Here is a 27,153-nt window from a genome sequence, read left to right on the forward strand (position 1 = left end):
ACCTGACTTCAGCCTCCTCTCTTGCCTCTCAGCCCCCACCCCTCCACCCCCGCCAGGCAATCCCTCTGCAGAAGATAAAACTATTCCTATAAAGATTAGAGATCATGCCCTGGCAGGAAGGTCTGTGAAAGGCGATAGGAAGACAAATTCACACCATGGGGATCTCAGACTTCTCTCCCCCACAGCTGAGAGTGAATGAGGCCCAAAAGGGCCTCCTGCAAAGTTGCTGTCACAAGATGTTGTTTCACCTTAAAATGTCATGGGGATATTGTATACTGTTCATCATACTCCTGCCTTTGTTTTAACTGCTTTTTAAAAGGGGTTTTAGGCCGGGCGCGGTGGCTCACGCCTGTAATCCTAGCACTCTGGGAGGCCGAGGCGGGTGGATCGCTCAAGGTCAGGAGTTCGAGACCAGCCTGAGCAAGAGCGAGACCCCGTCTCTACTAAAAATAGAAAAAAATTATATGGACAACTAAAAATATATATATAGAAAAATTAGCCGGGCATAGTGGCGCATGCCTGTAGTCCCAGCTACTCAGGAGGCTGAGGCAGGAGGATCGCTTGAGCCCAGGAGTTTGAGGTTGCTGTGAGCTAGGCTGACGCCACGGCACTCACTCTAGCCTGGGCAACAAAGTGAGACTCTGTCTCAAAAAAAAAAAATTAAAAAAAAAAAAAAAAAGGGGTTTTAAAGTGTTCACTGTTGCCCATGGAGTGTGGCTGTGACCACAGCCCCACAGCACTAGTGTGAGTGGGGGCCTGAAGCCAGCCTGGCCTGCACCCCCCACCGGAGCCGGCACAGGCCAGAGCGGGAGGGCATCGCCTGAGAATCTGCAGAAGGAAGGCCATCGAGGCACATCTCCAGAAACTGGCAGAAGCACAAACAGAATTGATTTGCCTATTCCTGCCCCTGTATGGATCTACAAGGCCAGTCTCAACGGGCAAACAGAACGCTGCATCCCAGGCCCATGCGGACAGAGGGGAGGCTGCCTACTGCGCCTGCTGAGCAAGTGGCCACACCCGGGAGTCAGAGTTCATCTGCTGCCTTTCTCTGCAGGGCCAGGCCTGGGAGGTGCTGAGCACCATGATCATCGTCCAACCGGCCCAGCTGGCAACGTCCGGTGTGAGGTTGCTTCATGCCGTGGGACAAGGCCAGTGATCAGTGTGGTGCCTTCCTGGGAAACCGCTCTTCCTTGAAGAGACAGGGATGGTGGAAACAGTTTCCAAGCTGGGAGGGCTGGGCTGGGGCTTGGGGTGGGGGAAAGGCAGGGGTGACTGGAAAGCAAGTGGACAGTACCTGGTGGGGACTCACATTTGTGGGCATCTTGTCCAAGTTGGCCCAAGAGGCCAGGCAGCTCTCCAGCCCAGATGAAATGCAATCTGCCCTCTTCCTCCTCTCTAGTCATTATTTATTTATCTGAAAGATGCTTTTATGACAGAAATTCAAGGCTGCACATAGGGGACCAGGCCACCCCTCTGGGCCTGCGTGGGAGGCTAACAGCCTTCAAGTTTGCAGAGCCCTACGCTTGCTTCAAAGCACGCTCCCGGCCTTCCTCTGGGTTTCTCCTCCCAGGCATCACCGTGCGGGGGTGTTGTGGGTCAGATCCTCATTTTACAGGTGAGGAGCCTGAGGTGGGGTTATAGAGGACCTGAAGGCAGCCCCGCTGGTGGCTTGCAGCCTCTTCCTGTGCTGTGGGTGCTGCTGCGGTCTGAAAATGACAACTGCCTGTTGTTGCCATGGTGACTATGTTATTCCTTCCCGCAGAGCTGTGCGCCCTACCTCGCCCAACAGTCTGTCTGGTTTTGCAGGAGAGAGCTGCTGTCTCTCTGTGTATGTGTGTGTGTGTGTGTGTGAGAGAGAGACAGAGAGAGAGAGAGAGAGACAGACACACACACACACACACACACACACACACACACACACACGGGCCCTGCATACACCTTCCGTCCTTCCTGCTACACCCTGCCTCTTCCCTGGCCCAGCAGGCTGCCCGGCCCTGACAAGCTGGGCCACTCCTTCCATAGGGCACCATGTTGGCTCATGCACACACCACACAGGGGGCTTTGCTTACCTCCCCTTTCCTTGTGAGGTCAGATCCTTGTATCATCGCGCAAAGAGTGTGCTCCTTCCGTGCCAGCTGCAGAGCGCGCTGTTACACGGATGGACCGACCATAATCTATGTAACCTGGCCCTCAGATGGACAGTTGGGCTGTTTCCAATCTCTGGCAGTTACAAACAAATCTGCAAAGAATACATATATCATTTTGCCATGTGAGAATATTTGTAGCATTATTGGGAAATGAGCGTATGCATTCCTAAGTTTAATATATATTGCCAAATTGCTAAATGTCAGTATCATTCATTGCGTGCCTAGTATGTGCCAGGCACTGAAGTCAACATTTCACCTGGATTATTTTATTTCATCTCACCATGGACCTAAAATAGGTTATTCTTATTCTCATTTTACAGATAAGCAAAAGAAACCCAGGCTCAGAGAAATTCAGAAACTTGCTAAATCACCATCTGGGGTAGTCGGGGGGGCATGGGGAGGGGGTGTGTGGTGGCGGACAGACCCCTGAGCCTCTGGCCTGGACTCAGTAAGGACACGTGGGCCCAGCCCTGGGGTGTCGGCCCCACCCAGGGGGTACTTGGCCAGCCGCTAGTTCCTGGCACCTGCTCCCTAATCCCATTCATACTTCACGCTCCAGGAGTCTGTGGACCGGGGCTCCCCACGCCAGCCAGGCTCCCCCTGGAACAGGCTCCCGGGTCTCATTCTTCCAGTCCAGCTGCACAATTCAGGGTGATGTCCTCTAGCCTCCGTTTCTTTTCTCAGGTCCTATTTCATTCTGGCCACATTGTGAGTTCTTGGGAGTCAGGGCCAGCGTCCAGAGCTCAGCGTGGTGCTCACCAAGCGGGGCACAGGGGAAGCGGTGGCAGCGGGACAATAAGAGAGGCTAGCCAAGCTGGGGAACCCAGGACACTTCCACAGTCCTGGGACTGTGCTTCATCTGACTCACAAAGTGGTTAGCATGCAAGGGAGGGAGCTTGGCTGGTAACCTCCGCCTGCATTTGCATGACAAAAGCCATCGCCCAACGGCTCTCGGCAGCTTTGTGGAGAGCTCGCAGCCTTCGGGCAGAGCCTTGGGAATTGTTCCCCGGCACAGGTCGTTCCTGGGCTCTGCAGGAACGCTGACAAAAGCCACATTGTGAGGCCTGCGGCAGCTGCCAACACCTGCTCCCTGCACTGCCGCTGCTGCTCCTCGGTACGCCTGCTGCCCTTGCTAGGGACACAGCCAGGATCAGAGGCCCAGGTCCTGGTCATCACCCAGAACAGGTTGGGGCAGTGGGGAACCTCACCTGGTGCTCAAAGGGCCTGGGGAGATGACCCAGGGCTGGGCAGTAGTAAGGTGAGCACTCTGGGGTGACAGTGACCCTAGACTTGGAAGAGGGGGAAGAAAACTGCATACCAAAGGTGTGCTGTGCCCACACGGGAGCGTTGCATTATTTGATGCTGTGCTCACAACAAGTGTTTTCTATACTCTTCAGATGGGGAAACAGGCTCAGAGAGGTTCACTAACTGGCCCAGAATCACACAGCAGAGCCAGCACAAGGTTTGAGGGGCGCGCCTTCAGGGCATGGCAGCTCTGGCCCTCCTTCCCTATCCCTTTCTGAGCATCTCAACTTTCCCTCTTCCTCTCTCCCTCCCTCTCACTGTGGCATACAGCTGCCTCTGCCCTCCACAAGCCCCGGGTTCCTGCCACCAGCAGGCATCGCCTTCCTCATGGAGCTCTGCCCTTCAGCTGGGCAGAGTTCCTCAAGGGTCCCGGGGGCGTGTCCATGACACCAGGATCCCCTTGGGTCTTTTATGGATACGCAAACTCCTGTGAACCCATCGATAGAGCTTCTACACACAACCCCCTTCCTGGAAGCCCCTCCTGAGCTCCGCTGCCTTCTCCCTGTGTGGTCCTGAGACCTGGTTAGGGTTATGGGTTAGGGGTTAGGGTTAGGGTTGCACGCCTGCATTTTGGCACTGTTGGTACCTTGCCCAGAAACCTCACCTTAGTGCCTACAATCAGGCAACATTTGTGGCATTAAGTTAACTTTAGGACTGTATTCCAAATGAGAATGTTGTAGCTACTCTGACTTACAGGAGAAATGTCCAGCTAACGAGAAGAGGCAAGAGCCATGCTGGCCACAGCTATGGAGGCACTCACCGGCTCACAGGGTGCAGTCCTTCTTGAGGACTTGACAAAGACAGGAACTGTGTAGGGAAAGCTGTGACAGGTGCATCCCCTCCAGAAAAGAAGTGGGGGGCAATTACCACTCAGAGTCACCTTGCACTGGGAAGGCTGTGCCTCAAACCTGGTCACAGTTGTGAGGAGAGGGGTCCCCCCAAAGCCACGGCCTGCTCCCGAGGGACACAGCCAGCCTGCAGAGACACAGAGGGGTGGGTCTATCCTCCCCTCTCCCTGCAATCCCCTGTTGGGACGCCCCATGGTCCAAAACCAACTAGAGGAAGGCCAAGGGAGCCCATAAGACCACTGGGTCGAGAAGAGTAGAGTCCTTTGAGGAGCCCAGGAGCACAGCCCCCAGGGAAAAGCTTGAGCCCAGCTCTGGGGGACACCATGACAGGAAGACAGGGCCATGGAAGGAGCAGCACCCAGCAGAGGGGGAAGCAGGGCTGAGCTCAAGCCTCAGGAGGAGACCATGGGGCACAGAAGGGAGGTGTGGGGCCAGGCATCTTGCTATTTAGAATAAAAATACAGAAGGAGGAGAATGATAGATATTGAGTAGTCATGGTGGTTTTGAAACATGTCCCCAAATTTTTGGACATTTCCCTCTTCAGAAAGTAGAACCTAATTCCCCTCCTTTTGAATCTGGGCCAGACTTAGTAACTCAGAAGAGCCAACTAATAGAATAAGGCAGAAGTGATACTACATGATATCTGAAGCCTGGCCATAAAAAAAGATAGCTGTCACCCTGCTCTTTCTCTTGATCACTTGCTCTAGGTCAGGAAAGCCAGCTACCATGTTGTGAGGATACTCAAGCAGCCCTGTGGAAAGGTCCAAGTGGGAAGGAGATGAGATTTCCCACTAACAACCATGACCAACTCGCCAGCCATCTGAGTCAGCCATCATGGAGGGAGATTCCCCAGCCCCGATCAGGCCTTCTGGTGACTGCAGTCCCAGTCAATGTCATGACTATAATTTTATGAGAGAGAATTCCCCAGTTTAGCCAATCCCAAATCCACAGAAACTATGAGCGTGGTAGTAAATGTTTATTGTTCTTTTGAGCCACTAAGCTTTGGTGTATTTTGTTATGCAGCAATAGCTACCTAACAAGAAACAATTAGCAATGGCTGACACAACAAAAGGGAAAACTAGTCTGTAGATGGCAGAAAAGAGCAAAGAAATGATTCTTTTCCTGAAGAGAATGGAGATTATCAGCAATTTTTGGCTTTTAAGTTTTTTAATATATTTTAAATTAAATAATGTCACAACAAAGAAGTTGTTGAAGCATAGGACTATGGCTGCTGTGTCCAAAGGGCCAGATCTGAGATAGCCATAGTCCCTGCCATCTCTATGAGGAGGAGGCCGGGCTGCAAGGACCCCACATTGACATTGGCCAGATGGAAGAGTGGCACGGGACATCCCTCCTCCCTCCAGAGGAGGCAGAGAGCTCACCACCGGGGACCCAGTAGGCAGCCATGAGCATGAGGAAGTCTGAAATCATCCCTAAGCCAAATACAGGATAGGTCAAATCCCCTTGAAAGTGCCTTAGCTGGCCCACAGAGTACAGACCTCAGACCTATGGCCAGGATCATTGGTTTCCCCCTGCCACCCAGGGCTGAAAGGTATTATTTTCCTTTGACTGAGGACTAGGCCAGTAGTTTCTTGGTTTATAGGGACCATGTTTGTTCCAATTACTGTTGCTGTGTAACAAACAACCCCAAACATAATGGTCTACAACAATAACCAATAACCATTGCTTCTGTAGATCAAGAATTTGGATGGTTTGTTTCTGCTCCACTCATGTTTGGGGCCTCAGCTGGGAGGTCAGAAAGGCAGGGTGACTCAAACAGCTGGAACACCGAGGGCTGGAAGACTGAGGCTCTGCTGCCAAGGTGCTTTCTCATTCATGCTCATGGCACATGGTGGCGATGGCAGGAAAGCTGAGCTCCGTTGGACTGCTGGACTGTCCCCAGACACAGGTAGTCGGACTTCTTACATAAAGCTCAGTGCCCCAGGGGGGAGTATGTGTGAGTGGCCCTGCCAGGGGAGCCAGGAGGAAACTGCCCTGCCTTGTGTGATGGAACCTTGGAAGTCACAAAGCTTCCCTTCCAGGTTGAAGCAGTAACAAGCGGCCCAGATTCAATAGGATGAGTGTCAAAAAATTTGTGGCCAATTTTCTAAAAACTGCAACAGTATTATATGAACAATCTTTGCCTTGAAGCATGAGGCTCTCCTTCAGCTTAACAGAGCCCTGAACTGAGGCTCAGGGCATCCTCAGTCCTTCTCAGTTTGCACTGCAGGTCTCCCTAGGAGCAGGGGCAGCCCTTGTGCCTTCTGGACCTCTCTATGTCACTGGCATGTGGCCAGTCGAGCTGCTGTAGGTAGAAGTGTGTGTGTACCTGTGGGGGGGGGGGGGTTCTATAAATGGGGAGCTCACCTAGCTGTCTCGCCCTTGACTGACTCAGGAATCTGGACTGCAGTCCTTGAGTAGAGCTCTCTCGGTCCAGGCGTTACTGCTTCATAATAACGGGGCAGATGAAAGTCTATAAGGGCAGACTTCAAGGAGACCACGAATGTGGCTGGAGAACTCCCCATCCATTGGGCACCTATTTCCTGAATGGCTGTCTGCCCAAGGCACTGGGAAGGAAGACAGACTGGGCCACCACCCAGGGACTGATCCCAGGGCTGGCCGAGAGCCATGGGCATTCGGACCCCCTTGGAGAGGAGTGTCCCAGGGCCTACTTCACATTCACCCACAGACCCAACACAGACCCCCTCCAGGGGCCCAGGAGGTGGTTCCCAGTGGGAACGATTTCTGGGCTTTCAGGTAATGACTTCAGATCACAGATGGCAGCTTTTTGACTGCTCTTAAGTTACCTGTAATGTGATTAAATCTGATTCATTTTCAACTTCTCTTTTGCCTTTCCTTGGGGGAAAAACATTTCTTTTTTCCTAGAATATAAATAGCCCTGATTGTGCAGCTCTCTGCTCTACATATGAAAGAAGTTTCATACCTCATACCAAATCAGAAAGCTCCAGTTCAAAGAGGCTTGGATAGAAAGAGCCAACTCATACTACATTTTGAAAATATTATTGAAATAAACTTAACTATAACATCAGGTCTGATACCTCTCGACTCTTTCAATATACCATCCCACACAGGAAGCCCAGAGCCCATGAAACAAACTGAATACATGAAGAACACGAAGGACTGAGGATATGTTTCCTGCCCCCAGGTTAACAGCAGACCACGTGTGCCCAGACTGAAGGGCTCAAGCTGATCGTGAGTGGCCTAGCCGCTCATTTCCAGCCCCATTTTCTGTGATTTTATGATGCTTAAATACTGTCACTCACTTTAGCACTAACATAAAAGAAAACTGCTTCATGTGTGTCTGATCAGCTAACCCTCGCCATCCTTCAGTTCTAGATGCAACACTCCTAGATGCAAACAGCCCAGGATTAAAGGGAGTCCCATCCCACATTGTTTGTGATAAATGCTCCCAATCTCGTTAATGAGAATACTCATTAGATGGATTCCCTCGAGAGCCCAGCACGGACCAACCTGGCTCTTATTGAATTGATTTGATAAATCCCCACATTAATTAGCTGGCTTCCCGTAGGCTGGGGGTGGGGGCCCCACTGTGAGGCGAAAGGACTCTAGGCCGAGAGTCTGGGCTCTGCATCTAGCTCCATGTGACTTTGGGAAAGTCTCTCGCCCTGTCTGAGGCTCAGTTTTCTCACCTGTAAAATGGGAAGGAATGGCACTTTCCTTGTCGAGTTCCTGTGTGTGTCAATGTGTCACATTGATGCGTTTGGGCTTGCTGCTGACCAGGGGCTTGGCAGGAATCTTGGAGTCAAAGGATAAAATGCAGCATTAGACCCTGAGTACCCACCCGGGGACAGGATCACAAGTCATGGATGGCAGATGACCAAGAAGTGAGAGTCGGGGGCGGCGCACAGAAGAAGGGGCAGTTGGTACTGAGGCAGAGACCTTCCCAGACGGCCACGAAGGAGGTCGAGGATTCCATGTCAGTCATGATGTTTAGGAGTGGGAGCCATCTGCCCTGGCAAGCCTGGAAGGGACCATCCATCATTTTAACATGCTTTCTTCATACATTTGTTGCAGACACTGTAAATATCTCCCCTCTCTTTTGATGGCTCAGGTTCAGAAGCATTGCTGGTTTTAATCTTTCCCCGTGTAAACGTGCACCAGATGTGAAGTCGGCTTTCATCATTTAGGACTTGATGAGTTATTTTGCACTTTTTGCACTCTGGACCACTGGGAGATGGGACGTGAAAACAGAGTTTTCTACTTGGAGCCCATGTCATACAACAGAGAAAGGCTTGTTCTCCTTTTTACGTGTCAAACCATCAGTGACTGAGACAAGGGTTTTCATCAGAAGTTCCTCACCCAACAATCCAGTTCTGAAATGGTCAGACTCGAGGGCAGCAAAAACCTTGGGGTCAAAGTCCTCTTTGGATTGAAGGATTTGTTAGTGACGTTATGAGTATGTCGGGAGACAGGCAGAAGCAGGTCGGAGTGTGTGGGAAACTGGAGAGCTGACAAGTGACCCGTGGGTTGGCCCAGGAGGACACTGCCTATTCTGTGGGTTGGGGGCACTGAGCATTGACCTTATGAGACATCCTGGATAAAGCCAGCCACCCTCAGCTCCCGGCTGGGCACTGTGAGCAGGTACGGGGCTTGCAGGCAGTGGCTGGCCTGGGAAGGAGAGAGGGCAGTGCCCAGAGAGGGCACCTCATGTCTTCCTGGTGGCAGGCAACCCCGGAGAACAGCACTCCAGAACAAAGCGCGGGCCGGCTTCACCTGGCACCGAGCCCTCATAGCACAGACTTTCTTCTGTTGTTGTTTATCTTCCCTGCTCCATCTTCCTCCTTTATTAAGGCAGGCTAAGGCAGTTAAGGTAGGCTAAGCCCCAATGCAGGTAGACCCCAAATTAGACTATGGTGCAAATATAGAGACAGTCCAGGAGAGTGTTCCTGGCCAGATTATTTCTGGGTCCCAGGCTCCTTCCATTTGGTGGCTCCATCATCCCCTGGAGTTTTGTGTCATAAGCACCCAGATGGCAGAGGGGACAGAGAAGACGCAGTATGGAGACCCACTCTCTTATAAGCCCCAGTGCAGAGGTGGCTGGCAGCCCCTTCGGCCATATTGCCATGTTGGGAACTTTGTCACCTGGCCACACCTCACTGAAAAGGTGTCTGGGAAGTGTGCTCTGTCACTACTGCGGAAGGAGGGGATGGATTTTCTTGGGCAGCTGGTGGTCTCTGGCACCACCTTTTCATTCTAGGTTTTCCTTACATCTAAGTTATACACACACAGAGCTAAAAGAGTCAAACAGTTCTACAAGTTTTCTTATGAAACACAGCAGTCCTTTGACCCTTCCCTCCCTTCCCCAGAGATGAATATTACCTTTTGCCTTTTAGCCCATCAATTCTGTGACTCAAGCAGCATGGGTGTTAGTTTTCCATTGCTGAACAACAAACCACCATGATCTCGGGAGCCTAATACAGCATCCCTTTATCATCTCTCGGTTCTGCGGGTCAGCAGTCTGGGCATGCTATAGCTCCGGGCTCAGGGTCTCACAAGGCTGAAGTCAAGGTATTGCCTGGGCTGTGTTCTCCTCTGAAGCCTGGGGTCCTTGTCCAAGCTCACGTGGTTAAGAGTCTGTTCTTTGTGGATGTGGGGCTGAGGTCCCTATTTCTGGTTGGCTGCCAGCCAGAGACCACTCTCAGGTACCAGAGGCTGCTGGCGTCCCTTGCCACGTGGTCCCTCCATCTTCGATGCCAGCAGCAGAGACTCTCTTCCTCACCCTGAATCCCAGCGTTGGGTCCACCCTGTCCGAGCTCCCCGTCTCTCACCTCTAGACCCAGATTGAAAGGGCTCGTGTGATTAGCTCAGGCCCACCCGAACAATCTCTTTATTTTAAAGTCAGCTGGTTTGGAACCTTAACCACATCTGCAAAATCCCTTCACAGAAACACCTAGATTAGTGTTTGACTAACTGGGAGAAAGAATTTTTTAGAATTCTGCCTATCACAGCATGATGGCATTGTCACTTTTTTTTTCCAAAATATTTCAAGGCATACAAATATTTTTGGTTACAGGGATTGCTTTTGTTATGCCTGAGTCAGGGTTATCAAGTGTGCCCATCTCCCAGGTGGTGTTCATTGTACCCATTAGGTAGAATTTCACCCATCCGCCCTGTCCCCCCAAACTCCCCTCCCTTCTTAGTGTTTCAGTTTGGAGTGCCGTTGGTTCCCATCACATAGATGGGGACTTAGCCCCCGGTCCTACCGCCCCTCTGCCATCTCAGTGTGCACCTCAGGTGCCCCACTCCTCCATCACCGTGATGTAGAGAAGTTGATTAGACCGGTGTTAGCTGTCACCACACTATCTGCAACTGAGCCGAGTAGTCAACAACAATGGACTTTCCTTTTGTTTTCTTTTGAGCTCTTTATTATCTTTTCTGTTCATGTAGTTTTCTATCTACTTATTATTTCAAGCCTAAACCCTTTTCCAGTTTTCTCAACCTTCTCAAGACAGATCAGGTACCATGGAAACCATTAATACGTCACTGAATAGCTCAGCTCCTTGCCTTCTGCGGACATCGTGGGTCTACCCGCGCTCCCTGTGGGTAGGGTGGTGTCTTGATCTGTTCATAGACAGGGTGGTTCACAGACACTTGGCCGGGCACGGTGGCACACGCCTGTAATCCTAGAACTCTGGGAGGCTGAGGCGGGTGGATCCCTGAAGGTCAGGAGTTTGAGACCAGCCTGAGCAAGAGTGAGACCTCGTCTCTACTAAAAATAGAAAGAAATTATCTGGCCAACTAAAAATATATATAGAAAAAATTAGCCGGGCATGGTGGCGAATGTCTGTAGTCCCAGCTACTTGGGAGGCTGAGGCAGGAGGATCACTTAAGCCCAGGAGTTTGAGGTTGCTGTGAGTTAGGCTGACACCACGGCACTCTCTAGCCTGGGCAACAGAGCAAGATTCTGTCTCTAAAAGAACAAACAAACAAACAAAAAACAGCAGACACTTCTCACAGTTTTGGAGGCTGGAAGTCCAAGGTCAAGAAGCTGGCAGATTCAGTGTCTGGTGAAGGCCTGCTTCCTGCTTCACAGGTGGCTGGCTTCTTACTATAACCTCACATGGTGGAAGTGGCAGGAGTTCTCTGGGGTCTCTTTTCTAAGGACATTAATTCCATTCATGAGGGCTCCACTCTCACAACCCAATCACCTCCCAAAGAGCCTACCTGCAAATACCATCACATTAGAGCTTAGGGTTTCAATACATGAATTTTAGGGGGAACACATTCACTCTATAGACAGTCCATGTGACCACTTATGAGCAGAAGTGATTTGTGTGTCATTTCTGGGCCAAGCATTTAACTGCCAATGCAAGACTTTATAGGATGTCCTTTCCCCCTCTTCCATGATGACTACCATTATTCTAGAGAGTGGCTGCTTTGTCGTTTTGGGTGCTGGGGTGACGGTGATGATGATACAGAGCTGAGTTCCCAGCCAACCCCCAATGTGCTGAGAGTTAAACTTGTGTTATCTTAAGCCACTGAGCTTCTGGAACTATTTGTTCTGTAACATAGCTTGGCCGGTCCTGACTGATACACAGAATGATCACCAGGAGTGGGGCGCTGCTGTACAGAAACCAAGATATGTGGCATTTGCTTACAGGCTGATCAAACTGGCAGTGGGGAAATGGATTTTGGAGGCTGGAAGCATGGCCATCCATGTATTGAATGGCATAATATTTGGTAAATTGTCACCGGGATAACTTAGAATGTTCAGAGAAAAGAGACTAAGGGTGTTACCCATCCTTCAAAGATGGAGAGGCTGAGAGGACCTGCAATTAAGTCGAGAGAGAGCATGTCTTGAGAAGCACTGTGAGTGGATATTGTCAATGAAGCGAAGTGGAGTCAGACTAGGTAAGATGTTAACTGTTAATACATTTTTGAGAACCTAGTAGTGCCAAAAGAATATGAACTAGGATTTTTATAGTTTCTGTCTAGAACGTAACTCTTGGTTTCCAACCTTCTAGAGGCAGGAAGTGGGCTCTCAGCCCCCCAAAAGTCGTATTCCCCAATGTCCACTCCATGTGTAACCAAAGAGGATAAAAGTGAACGAAAAACTTTCCAAGGGTAGAGCAGGGCCCTGGGGACAGTGGACTGGCCCGGCCTGCCCAGTGAGCAGGAGTGAGACTCTTCAAGGACTCTTCTCACTTTAGGGCAGGGGCAATATTTACCCAGCAGGATTTCAGGACAGCTGTGGGTGCTGTCTGCTGGGTGTGAGCCATTTGTCTCCTTTCTGAATTGGGCTGTTTACTGTGCTATTCTGTCTCTTTGCACCACTATGCATTGGGTGTGTACATGGGGCAAGGGGTAGAATTTCTCTTTAGATCAAAGGTCTCTAGACCAAGAGAAACCATGTGGGCCATGTGAGCCACATGCAAAAACTCCTGAGCCTCCCACAGGGGTCCTGGGCTTTGAGCTAGACATTACATAATATCCCTCGACTCAAATTCCTGTTATCCTGTCTCTGGCCTTTAGACCTAAATTAAAAAGGCATCTAAGATTGGGCCAGGCCCACCTGGCGAGGTGGAAAATACATTTTGTGTGTGGGAAGGAAGAGATGACTAGTTCCCCTGGGTGGATGCTCTCTCTTGTCCTCTGCCATGGCGACCAGCACATTCTAGACAGAGGCTGCCCCATCAACCTGGTGTTCCCAGATGCCTCACCATGGACATGTAGTATGGCCAGAAATAAATCTTTGGGGTTTGCAGCGTGGCTCAGCCTCTCTTGACTGATGCAGGGACGCTAGCCATCCTACCTCTTGAAGAAGTGTCTCCGGAGCTACTGACCTGCTCCAGCCAGGGCTGCAGTCCCTCTGCACCTGGCACAGCAGCTCTTACCTGGGACTCCCTCTCCTCTCCATCCTGTGTTGAATGCCTGGCTTTCTGGATCACATGTCTCCCTCTTTCTTGCTTTACTTTTTTTTTTTTAGTGAAGCATGATCTCTGGTAGCTTCCTACCATGAGAAAGGATGCATGGGAGGTAAATTTTTTGAAACCTCATGCATCTAAAAATACTTGGTTTATAGTCCAGCTGGGTGAAGGCTGGAAAGTAATTTTCCTTTAGATTTCCAAGGCTCTGATCCTTTCCCTCTAACTTCTACTGGTTCTGTGTAGAAGCCCATGGCCCTTCTGTCTCCTGATTGTATGTGACCTGCTTTTAATGTCAGGACACTTTTGTACCAGTATTCTGAAACTCAATAGTCATATGTCTTGGTGTAGGGCTATTTTTTCCCATTGTGCTGGGCTCTCTGTGGGCCCTTTCAACAAATGTCTTGAAAACGTCCTTGGACTAATTCATTGGTGATTTTCTCTCCTGTGTTTTTTTCTGATCATTCTATTGGGGCTCCTATAAACTGTTTGCTAATTTTTATGGTCAGTGCACTAATTGGTTTTTAACTTTTTTCTCCCATTTCCCATTATTTTGTTGTTCTTTTTGCTCTACTTTCATAAAGGTTTTCTCAACATGCTCTTCCAATCCTGCTATTGAAGGTTTTTTTTCTCTTACATCTCTGCTATCTTCTTTAAATCTCCCAAGAAGTATTTTTCCTAAATGCTTCTTTATGTATGTTCTCTCTTCATGGGTTTTAAATTTTTCTAACATTATTGATAGTTTTGTTGAAGTGTATCTCTCTGCATAGTCTCTGTTTCTTCCAATTTGCTTTTTAAAAATCTACTATGGCTTTGTATTTCATGACACAGGCTTTCCTGAGATGCCAGGTCAGCTCGGGCTGCCTGCTCGTATTTGCCTGGGAGGGACCAAGAGACTGATTAGAAGTTCTGTGCACATGAGTGGCAGCGTTAACTGCTTGCCTTCCCTGTGGGGTAAGCTGGCTGTTTAGTTGGGCACCGCAGATGTCCCAATGTTTAGGTGCTTCCCCCAGAAAGACCCTGCTAGTCTCCTGGATGCCTGCATTCTGAAATCCCAGAAAAGGGCTTTTGGGTCTCAGCATCCAATATCTATACATGCTTTTAATCCTCCTGATCCTATCACAGTACCTCTGCCCTTAATTGTGCCTGGGGCCTCCCAGCCCAAGGCACTCCCTTTTACTTTCTTCACATAATAAACATCTTCAGATAATAAACATGCAGTCTTGCGTCAGGATGAAGGAGGGGCAGCTGTCGGGATGCACAGAACTGGGGAGGGGATCTGGGCATCTGAGAGCTCCTTAGACAGGCTTTTAGCCAGTCCTTCTTATTTTAGCCCTTCACCCTTGAGATCAGAGGTGCCTGGTGCCCCCCATTCTTGAGTTTTCTGGCGGTCCCACAGGGTTTGTTTTCAGCTTTCCTTCCCGGCTACTATCTCAGGATTTCATTTTCTCGGGTCTGCTAAGTATTTTAGCTTCAACAATTGTGTTGCTCTTACTTCCTCTCTTGCTCTCCCTGTCCTTGTGGATTTCTGCTTTATAACAACTGTTTCAGATGCTCCAGAAGGAAGGTGAAGTCAACACACATTGTCCCTCCACCACCTTTACCCAGAAACTCAACCCCTCCAGCCTTGAGTCTCTTTACTCCCCAGACATATCTCAGTACACTTGCTCTTGCCTGGTCGCTCTGCTTTTTTGTTCCTTCCATTGAAAGGAGATGCCCCATCCTCATATGTACATAAGCCATCACTGTCAAATCCTGCTTAGCAAGAAAAACACTGACCCACAGTTATGGTGAGATTTCCTCAAGGGAAGAGAGCTGTATCTCTCTGGAAGATACCGCCACATGGGCTTCAGATAAAGGCTGTTGGGCCTGTCAGCAAACTCCACAACAATCAACAATACTTGATGGATTACAGAGAAACCAGCCAAGGGACTGAGTTTTGTATCCATAATGCCAGGGGCCACAATCCGAAACCCTCTCGGAGGCCACATTCATGGAGAACTCTTGCGCAGGGGTGTGCTAGTGCAAAGGACCCTTGACCCAGGCTGGCTTCCCCTCACGAAGACAGGGTTGTTTTGTTCATGCCATAGTAGCCCAATGTCTAGAATAGTGTACACTCGTAGGAGGCCCCCGATTGTGTATACAGGCCAGGAGGGACCCCGTACGGGTCATGGAGGTGGAGAGATGCCTCATCTTGAAGACTGGGCAGAATTTTGCTGGCTGCAGAGGGGCTGGGAGGGTATGGGTGGCTGGTAAGTCAGCTTAGGGCCGGCTCCCTTCTTAATGAAGAAGTGACTGATGGTGACATGTGGCAGGAACGGAGGAACATTCTGAATCATTACTTGGTCAGGACACAAATCTCTTAAATGTCATCAACACAATCTGCCTGGGAGAAAAACGATTACTTTCTGCCAAACACAGACCCCCTTGGAGAAACCTCACCCAGCACCTCAGTAGTCTCCCCAGAGAGCATCAACTCTGTCAGCCAGAGAGAATTTTAGGGTTTTAGTTACAGACACCCAGAGTGCTCAAACGTCCATGCAAGGTTATGATCACCATGACATGCAACGCAGAATGGTTGTCTCAGTTCCCCCTTGGTTTCTTGAAAAGTGAAGTCTTTTCTGCCTGGGCCCCTGTGAGCAGAATGACTCTCCCCCGCATCCCCATTTGGGGTTCAGTGCTTGGGCCACCTCCATTCTTCCTGGTCCTCTCAGGATTCAGCACAGTGACTGACTCCTTGGAATGGCCAATAAGGACAATGAACCAGGGGCTGCCAGCCAGGGTCTGAAAAGGGCGAGGCAAAAAGGGGTTTACCGAGCTGGGTTACCAGGCGGCAGGAAGTTACTCACTGGTCTCTCCCGTGAGGGCCTAGGCCTGGAGAGTAGCTGGGGCCACAGGGTGGGAAGTGGGGGTACCGGTGAAAGTCAAGGGCAGGTTGGCCAGGCCCAGGCCAGGAGGCAGCAGGCTGGGCTCAGCCTAGGGTTGGGTGGGTGGGGCGCGGTGGGCGGGGTCCTCGCAGCTGGTGGCGTTAGAAGCCTCCCAAGCCACGGTGGGAGAGGGGCAGCCTAGAGAAGTTGGCAGCGGGCCTGGGACAGGGAGGAGGAGGAAGGGGCCCCGCGTTCCCTGAACGGCGGTGCCGGCTGCCCTGGCACGTAGTTCATTTCTGCAAGCACAGGCTGTGGTGAGCACGTCACCCGGGCTGCCAGGTTAACCGCCAGCCCAGGGCCAGTCCCGCTCCAGCTGACCCAGGCTCAAGGACAGCACGGCCGCGCTCCGGGTCCCCAGCCGCCCAGGGAGCGCCCTGTCCCTCCCACGGAAGCTGCCCCGCCCCACCCACGACCTCCCTCCCGCCTGTGCCGCGCCGACTCCCCGAGGTCAGCGAGGGAAGAGCATGGAGGGGGCGACCGGCCTGAGGCTGTGGGCGCGGCCACCCGGGAAACCCGCAGCGCTCGGTTGCGGTACTAGCCTGTTCCGCCCCTAGGCGAGGCCGGCCGCCCGGCTCCTAGCCAGAGCGGACACGCCTCCTCGCCCGCGCCCCTCGCGGGCGGGGCTGGAGGGACAAAAGGGCATCCTCCAGAGCCCTCCTCTCCATGCTAGCGTTCAAGGCTGTCATCACACAAAAGATCTGGCAGGAAAAAGCCCGGCCGGGTCTCCGCTGCAGGGGGTACGGGCAGCAGCCCCGAGCGGCTACACCCAGACCAGCCGCCCGCGGACGTCGTGCGTCAGCGTGCTCAGGGCCCGGTTCCAACTTCCGCCCCTCCTCCCGCCGGCCAAGGGGGCACGCCCATTGGCGCGCGCAGGCCCGGCAGCCCAGTAGGCCCTTCTAGCGGCCTGGATTGGCCCGCCGTGCACTCACCAACCAATGGGGCCCGCCCCTGCCCTCGACCACGCCTCCCCCAATGCGCGGGCGCGCGACCGCACCGACCCGCCGGTGCGCGCCCCGGCCTCCCCGCCCCTTTTGCGCGCGCTGCTCCCCGCGGCCGCTGCCGCCTGTAACCTGCGCCGCCAGGATGTGGCTGGGGGCTGACGTCGGGTCCAGATGTGGCCCCGGCCCCGCCCACCCCCGGGGCCGGGCCGCCCACACCGAGCCGCGGCGCGCACGGCAGCTGTCCCGCCTGCCACAATGCGCGGCGAAGCTGTGGCCGCGACTTGGCGCGGTCGTCCCTAACGTCGCCGCTCTGCATCCTTAGGACAGGCCGCCCTGACGCCGCGCGGAGAACCCACTGGCCCGTGCCCCCCCCATGCGTTCACTCTTTGGTGCCCGGCCGGGCCGGCGCCTCACGGACGCGGAGCCGCGCGGGTGACGGCAGAGGCGGCTGCGCGCCCAGCCTAGCCCAGCCCGAGGAGAGGGCGCGCCGCGCCCCCGTCCCCCGCCCGCTCTCCAGAGACCGTGGGTGCGGATGCGCCGCTGACGACTCGCCACGACGAGCACTCCCGCCGGCCCACCGGCCGGAGCCCGCAGCATGGCAGCCGCCGCCTATGTGGACCACTTCGCCGCCGAGTGCCTCGTGTCCATGTCAAGCCGCGCGGTCGTGCACGGGCCGCGGGAGGGGCCGGAGTCCCGGCCCGAGGGCGCGGCCGTCGCCACCACCCCCACGCTGCCCCGCGTCGAGGAGCGCCGCGACGGCAAGGACAGCGCTTCGCTCTTCGTGGTGGCGCGGATCCTAGCGGACCTCAACCAGCAAGCGCCGGCACCCGCCCCGGGGGAGCGCAGGGAGGGCGCCGCGGCCCGCAAGGCTAGGACCCCCTGTCGCCTGCCGCCCGCGCCGCCGCCAGCCCCCGAGCCCGCCTACCCCGGCGGCGAAGGCACTGCAGCCGCGCCCCCCAGCCCGGCGTGGAGCGAGCCTGAGCCCGAGGCGGGGTTGGAGCCGGAGCGGGAGCCGGGGCCCGCGGGGAGCGGCGAGCCCGGCCTCAGACAAAGGGGTCGGCGGAGCCGAAGCCGTGCCGACCTCGAGTCCCCGCAGAGAAAGCACAAGTGCCACTACGTGGGCTGTGAGAAAGTTTACGGGAAATCCTCGCACCTCAAGGCGCACCTGAGAACTCACACAGGTCAGTGGTGCGGCGCGGGTTCCAGAGCGCGCAGCTGGGCCGGCGTGAGCTGCCCGGCCACGCCCCCGGAGCCGCCGGCCGGGTGCGGGGCACTGGAGGACCGAGGACGGTCGGGCCTCGCCCCTTCCCCCGCCGCTCCGTCTACAGCCGCCCCGCGCTAGGCGTGAGGCGGGTCCCGGCTCTCGGAGCCGGCGCCCGCTCGGCGACCGCGCCCCCGCCGGGCACGCCCCCTCCCCGGGCGCGCTCGGGCGGGGCCGCGGGGGCGGATGTCGTCATCTGGGCCGGGGGCGGGGACCCAGCCCAGACTGGGGGGCGGCGCGGGCAGGTGCGGGCGGGGACCGCAGGCGACGCTGGTGACGGTGGGGCGCCGGGAGCCAGGGGGTTGGGTGGGTGTTTTCTCCCGAGTCCCTCCTCCTCCCCTCCCCCGCCGGCTGGCCGCGCGCTCGGGAGGGGAGGGGACGGCCCAGGCGCGCGGCAGGCGAAGTTCACGCAGGGACAGGACTCCCTTTGGCCACTCGGCACATTCTTCGCTCTCTTCTTCCTGTAATTTTTCCAGCGCACTAAGGTTTAATTTGTCGTAGCTAGAGCCAGCGACCGCGCTGGGCGACGCGGGGGGCGGTCCCGGGTCCCTGTGTCCTGCCTGCGGCTCTTTGTGGGAGCCCCCGCCCATCCGGCCGGCGAGGGCGCGCCCTACCCGAGGGGCTCCGGGCCTGGCGGCGCTTTCTCCAGAAAGTAGGGCCCTGCCTGCTGCCCGGCGAGACCGCGGTCCTCTTCCCTGCCCGGCACTCACCTGCCCTGGGGCCGGATGCGGGCAGGCTGCACCTGCACGGGGGCGGGCCGCCTGAGCCCGGAGCCTGGGGGGTGCTGACCGCCGCCCGCCCCCACCAACCCCGGAGTAGTAGTTCCATCGCGCGGGCCAGTATCTTTGTACTTAATTCATCTATGGCAGTTTTTTTTTTCTTTTTAAAATTTCAACACAAACACTTTAATGGATGACAACCCCCCTCTCTCAGTTTGGTTTAAAAAATCGTCTGTTTCTCTTAGCTCGCGTAAACTCTTCTGTGACACTTAACTCTTCCACCTTTGGGGCAGGTTGGAAACCCAAATAGTTAATACTGCTACCATCTTACCAAGGGTTGCGTTTTCTCATTTGTAACTTAGCTCCCATGCTGACTAAAAGGCATAAAAAGAAACTACAGCCTTCGATACCCTAGAGCTGAAGGCCCTTTTCTCCCGTACATTTGGAATTGAGCGGGCCTGAGGTCGCAGGTGAGGCGGGCGGATCTCGGACTAACTTTCTGCCTCTCGCTTCCTGGCCCCTTGCGGTGGCCACCCCAAACCACGTGGCAGGTGAGGGGGTAGAGGGTGAAAGCGAGGCCATTTCCAGGCAATCCGGGTCAATTAAGGGTGCGTGGGCTGGGAGAGAGGTGAGGTTAGTGTAAGGCTCGGAGTTCTGCTTGGGAACGCTGCCGCCTGGGTGGGTGTGGCCGTGAGAGGCCAAGCTAGGTTCCCAACCTGGCGGACCCTGCGTATAGAATGGGGGCAGCGCTTGGGGCGTGGCTGGGGCTGAGATCCTTTTTTGGAGGGCGAGGCTCCTTCTAGGCTGGGAACTTAATGATTGGGAAATCCTGCAGGCGGTCTCAAGGTGGCTTCCCACCCAGCAGCACCTGGTAGCTGGCTTCGAGAATTGCGGAGAGGCTGGACTGGCGGAGTGGCTCGCTGTCATGAGCGGGGCCGGCTCTGCCCCGGCCTCAGCCCTGGGATGTTTTCCTGGTGGGCTTGCCCCCTCGGTCAGCCTGTGCTGGCCCTGAGCGAGCCCGTTGGCTAGAGAATTGGGGCAGGGGCGCTGGAGACTCGGGCCTCTCGCCATGGGGTTGAGTCCAGTCCCTTTGGAGTGCCTAGAAACTCAAGACAGGCAAAAGAGAATGGAACCAACCCTCTTTGCCGCGCGGTGTACTTCAGTTCTTAGTTCTTAGAGCAGGGAACCTGCTCCGCCCTTCAGGTGAGCAGAGATTAGAGGCGCGATCTCCAGGGTGGTTGGTTGCAGAGTCAGGAGTGTATGGGGCTCCCTGCGGGGGTGTGTGTGGGGGGGGGGGGCGATAGCGGCAAGGGTTGGAAAGAATGCAGATTTCCAGGCCCTGGATGCTGACTTACTACATACATCCAGTTCCAGCCTGCAGCTGGGAACTGCGTTTTAACTGGTACCCCAGGTGACTCTGATTGTAAGAATTGCATATCCCAAAAACCTGCCCCTGGAGACAGTCTGGTTCAGCAGCTGGTGGAGGACACCTCTGGGGAGCCCATTTCAAGTTCCCTGCCCAGGTGCGCAGAGCATCAGTCACTGGTTGTGTTCATAGGGAAGAAGGGAGCAGCCCACAGAAGAGAGAAGGTGGCCAGGGTGACAGACAAGCTTGGCCACACTAGGATGGCTTCATTGCAGACAGGTTCAGAAGTGGCTGTGGTTTGGCTTGTGGGCCTCCAGAAGTGTTCTAGTCTCTGCAGGCAATGACTGAGGTCATGCCAGGCCCTCTGCTCCACTAGGACCCCTCTTCCCAGGACCCATAGTGATTTCATGGCAGAGGGTGAATATCAAAACCACTTTAGCCAAGATGGTAGCCAGGAGCTCTGTGCTGTTTAGGTCTGTGGCCAGGGATGGATTCCCAGACCTTCTTACAGCTTGGAGATGTCTTTCTTGACTACCTGGAAAATTTTCAGGGAAATGAGTTCATGTATGTGAAGACTCTTTGAAAGGTGCAAGGGTCAGCCTTGACTCTGGGGGCACCAGGCATCCCTTGGCCATGGCCCTGCTCTGATCTCCCACTGCAACCCCCTGAACAGCTACTTGCAGAGAGCTTCCAGTTATGGGTTAGCTGTGTGGTCTCCCACTCTCCCAGTAGTCATCCTGTGGACAGATTACCTTCTGTCACAGTTGGGTAATTGTTGATGTTATGGCAAATGCACAATAAAACAAAACAAAGGAAAACATCTTTACAGTTCAAGCCACTTCTTGTTTGGCTGATCAGAACTTCTCAGCCCAGACCTAGGAAGCTTGCTAAGACTAGCTTTGGGGAGCAGAAAGACCAGGAGCAGATTTTCTTGGAAGCTGAGAGGCTTTGGAGTGGAAATTTGAGGACTTGGAGAAGGAAAGGCTGGACTGGGGCCTCCTGAGGGTAGCTGAGTTCCCTGACCCTGCCAGGTCCTACATCCTACATCCAGAGATTCTTGCTTGCTGTCTGGAGTGGTGGGGTTTGGCAGGCCCAGCTGCCTGGGAAAGTCAGCCTGCCTATCAAAGTGGAGGGTAACTGGGTGGGAATTCCTTTACCCAGGGCAAAGCCAGGCTCATTGATGGCCATGATGGCCAGCACTTTGTTCAGGGACATGCTCAGGCCAGGGCTTTCCCCCATCACCCAGGCTGCAGTGGCTCTAGTTGTGAACCTCTTCAACAACACAGAAATGTATGCTCAGAATATGCAAGTCTCTCCCCCTGACTCCCGGCTAACCACCAGTACCCTGTGTTGGTGCCATCTCTTTCCAGACCTTCTAAATGGATTTGCACATATACATACATGTGCATCCACGTAGACATTTTTTAAAAATACATAAGCAGGATCCTAACAAACATATTCTTTTGCTAGGCTTTTGTTGTGTGTGTTTGCCTAAACAGGCATCTTCATTCTTCTTCATGGCTGCATGGTATTCCAAAGTGTGGTTATATGGCTACACCATAATTTACTTAACCTTTCATCCATAGAAAGGACAGCCATGTTGCCTTTTTTGTTTTTTGCTATAACAAGCCTTACATTAGTGGACTTCAGTGTTTGTCTGTCTTGGCACAGAGGATCTGACATTTCTGTAGGATTAAGACCTGGTATTTTACACCAAATTGTGGTATAAAATACTACATAAATGGTGTTGGGCACTTCCATTGTACCGTGGAGGGAGCACAGGATGTCAGCTCAGCCCGTTGTTGGGTCATGTGGTTAAGGTGGTCTACCAGGTTCAATTCTTTCTGTTTACCTGGTTGGCTTCTACCTCATAAAGTCTTTTAAAGTCAAAGGACAATTTGGGGGAGGTTTAGGTGCTCCTTTCCCCAAACAAACAAGACACCCTAATTTTACTCTGAATGAAAATGTTTCCTCATGGTATTTATAGCCAGCTCAAGGGGTAGTTGTGAGTGTGTTCTTGGTTGGCCCTCCCGAGTGCCAGCTGGTGGCCATAGGCAGCCTGTCTCCCAGGCCTGGGAGGGCCTGCAGCTGGCCATACTCTTAAAGTGGGGCTTTACATGCTTTCAAGAAAAAAACAACTATTGACCCAAGTCTACACACCTCACCTGAGCCTGTTTTTCTTTCCTTTGGTAGCCCCAAATGAGATTATTTTCTTGAGAAGTCCACTTCCCGTCACAATATTAATAAACTCTCCAGCTTGGCAGCTCAAAAGCAGCTGCTGTGCTTGTGGCCGGGCTTGGTGTGGTATAGACAGCTGCCAGTGCAGTCCCCAGAGCGAGAGGTGTTCAGAAGGCTTTGGCCACCGCGCTGGGCCAGTATAACGGATACTTGAACTCCAGCTTCTTACTCTTGTTGGCATTGATTGGACAGTAGGCATTTATTGTGAGACAGGAGAAATCCTCAGCCAGCCAAAAGCTCTGCCATTTGACCACACACACACACACACACACACACGCCCGTGTGTATACACATATATGACATATGTACATATATACATGTGTAAGTGAATGTGTCATGTCATCTTGTTCATTACCGTGGCTGAACCGAGCATCCAGACCTGGAACATGGTGGCCATGTGGAACCTCTGATTTCTAGTTCAGCTTTAGATCTTAGAGTCTGTCTTCACCCCCAGCAACTGTGGATCAGCTGTTTGTGAGTCAGGCTCTTGGGGGAGGCATAGAGTTTCCTCAGCTGAACTAGGGCTGTGGTAGAGAGGCTGTTCATCTACCCCTCTGCCCCCCATTTTAATCACCTGGCTCTGTCGTGTCTTCCATGATGCTCCTGATCCCCTCTTGACCTGGGTCTGGGCTGTGGTCGCCATTGCTTATTGGGCATTGTGTATGTGTGTGTGTCTGTGACCGGGGCGGGGGACACAGCATGGCACCAAGGGCCTGAAACACAGCCTTGACAAGTCCCTAGTTTTCATCACATATTCTGGACAGACAGGAGAGAGGGCACGCTTCCACAGGTTTGTTTTGGGTTTTTTTTTGATGGGGCGGGGGGGGGGGGTGTCTGTTTATCGTTCTCTGTTTTTGAAGCTCATCACACAAAAACACTCGCTAACCAGAAACTTGGCCACACTGTGTGGCCGTTGGCCAGCCTGTCCCAAGGTGACCTGTTTGGAGAAGCACTGAGGCCTGATGCCTCAGATTAAATGTCCTTGTGCTGCTGCCACAGGGCGTGGCCTGCTTTGTGTGGGTGGGTGATCCTCAGTCCCCGGGCACAGGGCAGAGGCTTATCTCCTCGGAGCTGGAGCCCAGGGTGCATCATGGAAGAACTTTGCGAAAAATGAGGGCCCCAGTCAAAAATCACTTGCCTAAGAGCACATGGCTCTGTGCCTGCTCCAGGCTCCCATCTCAGAAGGAGCTTCTGAAGGTGGAGTTCTGGCGAGTGCCTGTCTTTTGTAAACACGGGCCAGTTGGAAGGAAGCTGAGGAATGAGTTGAGGGTGAAGTGAGCTCTGGGGAGCCCAGCGGCTTCCCTAACCCCTCCACTCCCGCCATAGCCACTGCACAGATGTGGGAGGGGGTCAGTGAGATGGTGACTGAGCAGCCTGGTTAGGGGCTCTGGGTGGGATCTTCACTGGAAGGCTGGCAGTCAGATGATCCTTCCCTAGCCCGGCCTTGGTGGAGGACACATCTGCCTTCTTCTCCTAGTAAGGAGAGGCCTTGAACACAGTGGAAAGCCTCGTGGCCATTTGGGACAGCGAGGGCCTTGTGGTTCCATAGGTGGGACCTCTCCACTCATTCGTGGGGTCCCAGGGCAGGTCAGTGGCTCTTCTCAGGGGCTAGAATCACCGCTGGGGCTGCGTCCAAGCTGTGGATGGTTGTGGCAGGGTGGGAGGTGGGCAGGTGCTCCCTGGAGGCTTTCCAAGTATGCGTGGGTTAAGGAGACCAGAGAGTCTGTCTTGGGCCACACCCAAGTATGTGCAGGACCTGTGAAATAGCCAGGAATTTCCTCCTCCTGTAAATTCTTCCTTTGAGCCTTTTCGCTGTCTTTAACTCTTTTATTGTATAAATGCTCACTGAAAAGAAAAAGAATAAAGGGAACTTGGGGTTGTAGGTGGAAGTTAAAGGTAATGGCAGAGCATGAATAAGGGTTTTTGCAAGAAAGAGTTGGAACAGAGATTGCAAACAGAGAAAAACCATATGTGAGTCTCAGAGCCCTGGGAGGGGCCCACAGGTTGTTGGCCTCAGGTTACCGGGAGGGTTAAGGCTGCTCATCTGGGCTGTTGGCTGGGTGAGCTGTTCAAAGGCTAGTGTGGCTCCCGGAGAGGGTCTGGGAGCTGGGGCTAGCACCCTGGTGCACCCGGGCATCATACCAACAACAAACCCGAGCGTGTTTTCATTGAATAAGGGATGATAACTGTGAGTTAATTACGTAGTTGCCACTCATGAATCTAAGACGTGTAGAAGTGATGGGCAGTCTGGTCATTTTGCTGTCTGTTGTCTTGGTTGACACATTTTGGCCTGTTTGCTTTCCAGACTTACTGCTGATTTTCCTCTCCCCACCAGCCAGCCATGTCTGGTTTGCCTGCTTGTCACTACTGGTGTTCTTGTCTCCACCCTGTGGCCCTTTCCCACTGGGGGTGCCGAGTGACCTGAGGCAGAGTGGGTGGGGACTCAGGTCCCCTCCATCCCATTGCTGAGGCCTCACCTGCTTCCTCCTCTGCTTTGGAAGGATTTTCCTGGGCTTGTTCGTCAGTTGCCATTTTTGTCTCCTAGCACAGGTGATGTGGTGGGAGGTGGCTTCGGCAGCAAGCAAGGGTCCACAGGGACTGTGGCCCCCTACAGCCATGCATGGTTAGGGTGGGTTCTTGAGGTTTGATTGCCTTTTCCAGAGAACTGTCTTTTTCTGTTTGCACAGCAAGCCCTCCTTTCTAAAATTACAGTCATGCATCACTTAACAACGGGATACATTCTGAGAAACGCGTTGTTAGGCGATTTTGTCATTTTGTGAGCATTGTAGAATGTGCTTACACAAACCTAGATGGTAGAGCCTGCTCCCTAGGCTGTATGATGTGGCCTGTTGCTCCCAGGCTACAAACCTGTACAGCGTGTGACTGTACTGAATACGGTGGGCAGTTGTAACGCAGTGGTGTTTGTGTATCTCAACATATCTAAGCATAGAAAAGATACAGTAAAAATACAGTACCATAATCTTGTGGGACCACTGTTGTCTGTGGGGTCTGTCAGTGACCAAAACATTATATGACGCATGGCTGTGCTTTGTCGCTTGGCCTACAGTGCCAGGGCATTCTCTGGGTGAGTCTGAGCGGCTCTGTAGGATGCCACCTTTCATCAAGCTGTAGCATTTTATGTCATGTCCCTTTTGTGACTGGTGAAGCGAGGAGGCCACTACTGTCTGCCGTCACAGGTATTGTGCAGTGTTGGTGGCAAGGCAGGTGGTTGTCCTGAATGACCGTCAGGCCTTCAATTTTAAAGGAAATTCAGCCTTGGCTACTTACAGGTACTGATTTGAAGCTGCCCTAGTGATGGACTGGGTATTACATGTCAGTATTTTGCTTAGGACAAATTACATCATTCTTAAGTTTACTCACTTTAGCCTTTGATAAACTTCAACGTTTATTTCCCTTTCCCTGATCTTCCTCATTGCCCTGAATTATGAGCCGAGCATTAAATTCCTTTGCACATTCAGCACTGCACATGGGCTCAGAAGACAGATGTTAATATTTATGTGTGAGTGTGTGTATGTGCATGTGTGTGTGTGCCTGTATTTGCGTGTGTGTGTACACGGATGTGTGTGTATGCATGCTTGTATGTGCATGTGCACACGTGGTCAGCCATGCAGCCAACTCTCAGAATAATTGTTCTGCTGGAAGCAAACCAGTCCCCAGGCGTCTGGCCAGGTGGCGCAGGCTGCAGCAGAGATGTTTGTTTCTCCTGGTCCTGTGAACCCCAGTGGGGCTGCATCACTTAAAGGCCTATCCCTGCCAGAGCAGGGAAGGAAGCAGCAGTGTGCTGAGCTGTGGCTGTGCAGGCAGGACCAGCCTTCAAGGTGGAGGGAGGACTCTGGAGCTGAGCTGGAGGGTTCGTACTCTTGGTCCCTGATGGGGGCACTTCATCTGGGGCCATTCTGACCCGAGTCTCTCCTCTCCTCCTCCACAAACCAGGGAGCCTGGCAGCCTAGGTCCCGGCCCTGGCCTGAATGGATGGGGGCTGAGCTCTTTGGCTGCCGGGCTGAGGGTGCAGACTAGCCTGGTCCTCGCTTCATGGACTCCTCCTTGTGCTCTGAGATCTGATTGTGTTTCTAACCTGCCTTCAGGAGTTTCTGGCCCTCAGGACAAACAGCAGGTGGGTGTTTAGGGGAGCAGGGCCCCAGGGCTTGAGGAGGGTGGGTGAAGGTGCCTCTCCTTTGTGCTTAGTCCGGGAGACCCTACGGGGGAGGCTGTGGCTTCCTCCTTCTGCCCTCTGGGGATGCCCTGGTGGCCCATCCCTTGGGGTGTTGAGAGAAGGTGGCTTGGTTGACTGTTCTTGGTCGCAGACATGGTCCTCCTACACAGGAGAACTAGAGGTAAACACTGGGTTACCTTGGCAACCAGGCTGCGCTAAGGCTTGAAGTGCTTGTGGCTAGTGAAGTTCCCATCCTCTCAAGTTTCTAGGATGGGTTTCTATTTTGATTTTTTTTTAATGAGCTCGAATGACTAAGTTACC

The 27,153-nt window shown here is 53.3% G+C and overlaps 1 protein-coding gene across 2 annotated transcripts in view; it reads left to right on the forward strand.

Moving 5' to 3' along the window:
* The first annotated feature begins 17,286 nt into the window (after positions 1-17,286).
* KLF13 (KLF transcription factor 13) overlaps positions 17,287-27,153 on the forward strand; it is an 80,642-nt gene continuing 70,775 nt past the window's right edge. Inside the window, exon 1 of one of the 2 annotated variants that reach the window (XM_069466692.1) lies at positions 17,287-18,255. In XM_069466692.1, the coding sequence (XP_069322793.1) occupies positions 17,670-18,255 (586 nt within the window). In that variant the 5' untranslated portion in view covers positions 17,287-17,669. The remainder of the gene's footprint in view (positions 18,256-27,153) is intronic. The other variant, XM_069466691.1, reaches the window with a different exon arrangement.

The sequence above is a fragment of the Eulemur rufifrons genome, chromosome 3 (assembly GCF_041146395.1).
Source record: "Eulemur rufifrons isolate Redbay chromosome 3, OSU_ERuf_1, whole genome shotgun sequence".
In the NCBI taxonomy this organism is placed as follows: Eukaryota; Metazoa; Chordata; class Mammalia; order Primates; family Lemuridae; genus Eulemur; species Eulemur rufifrons.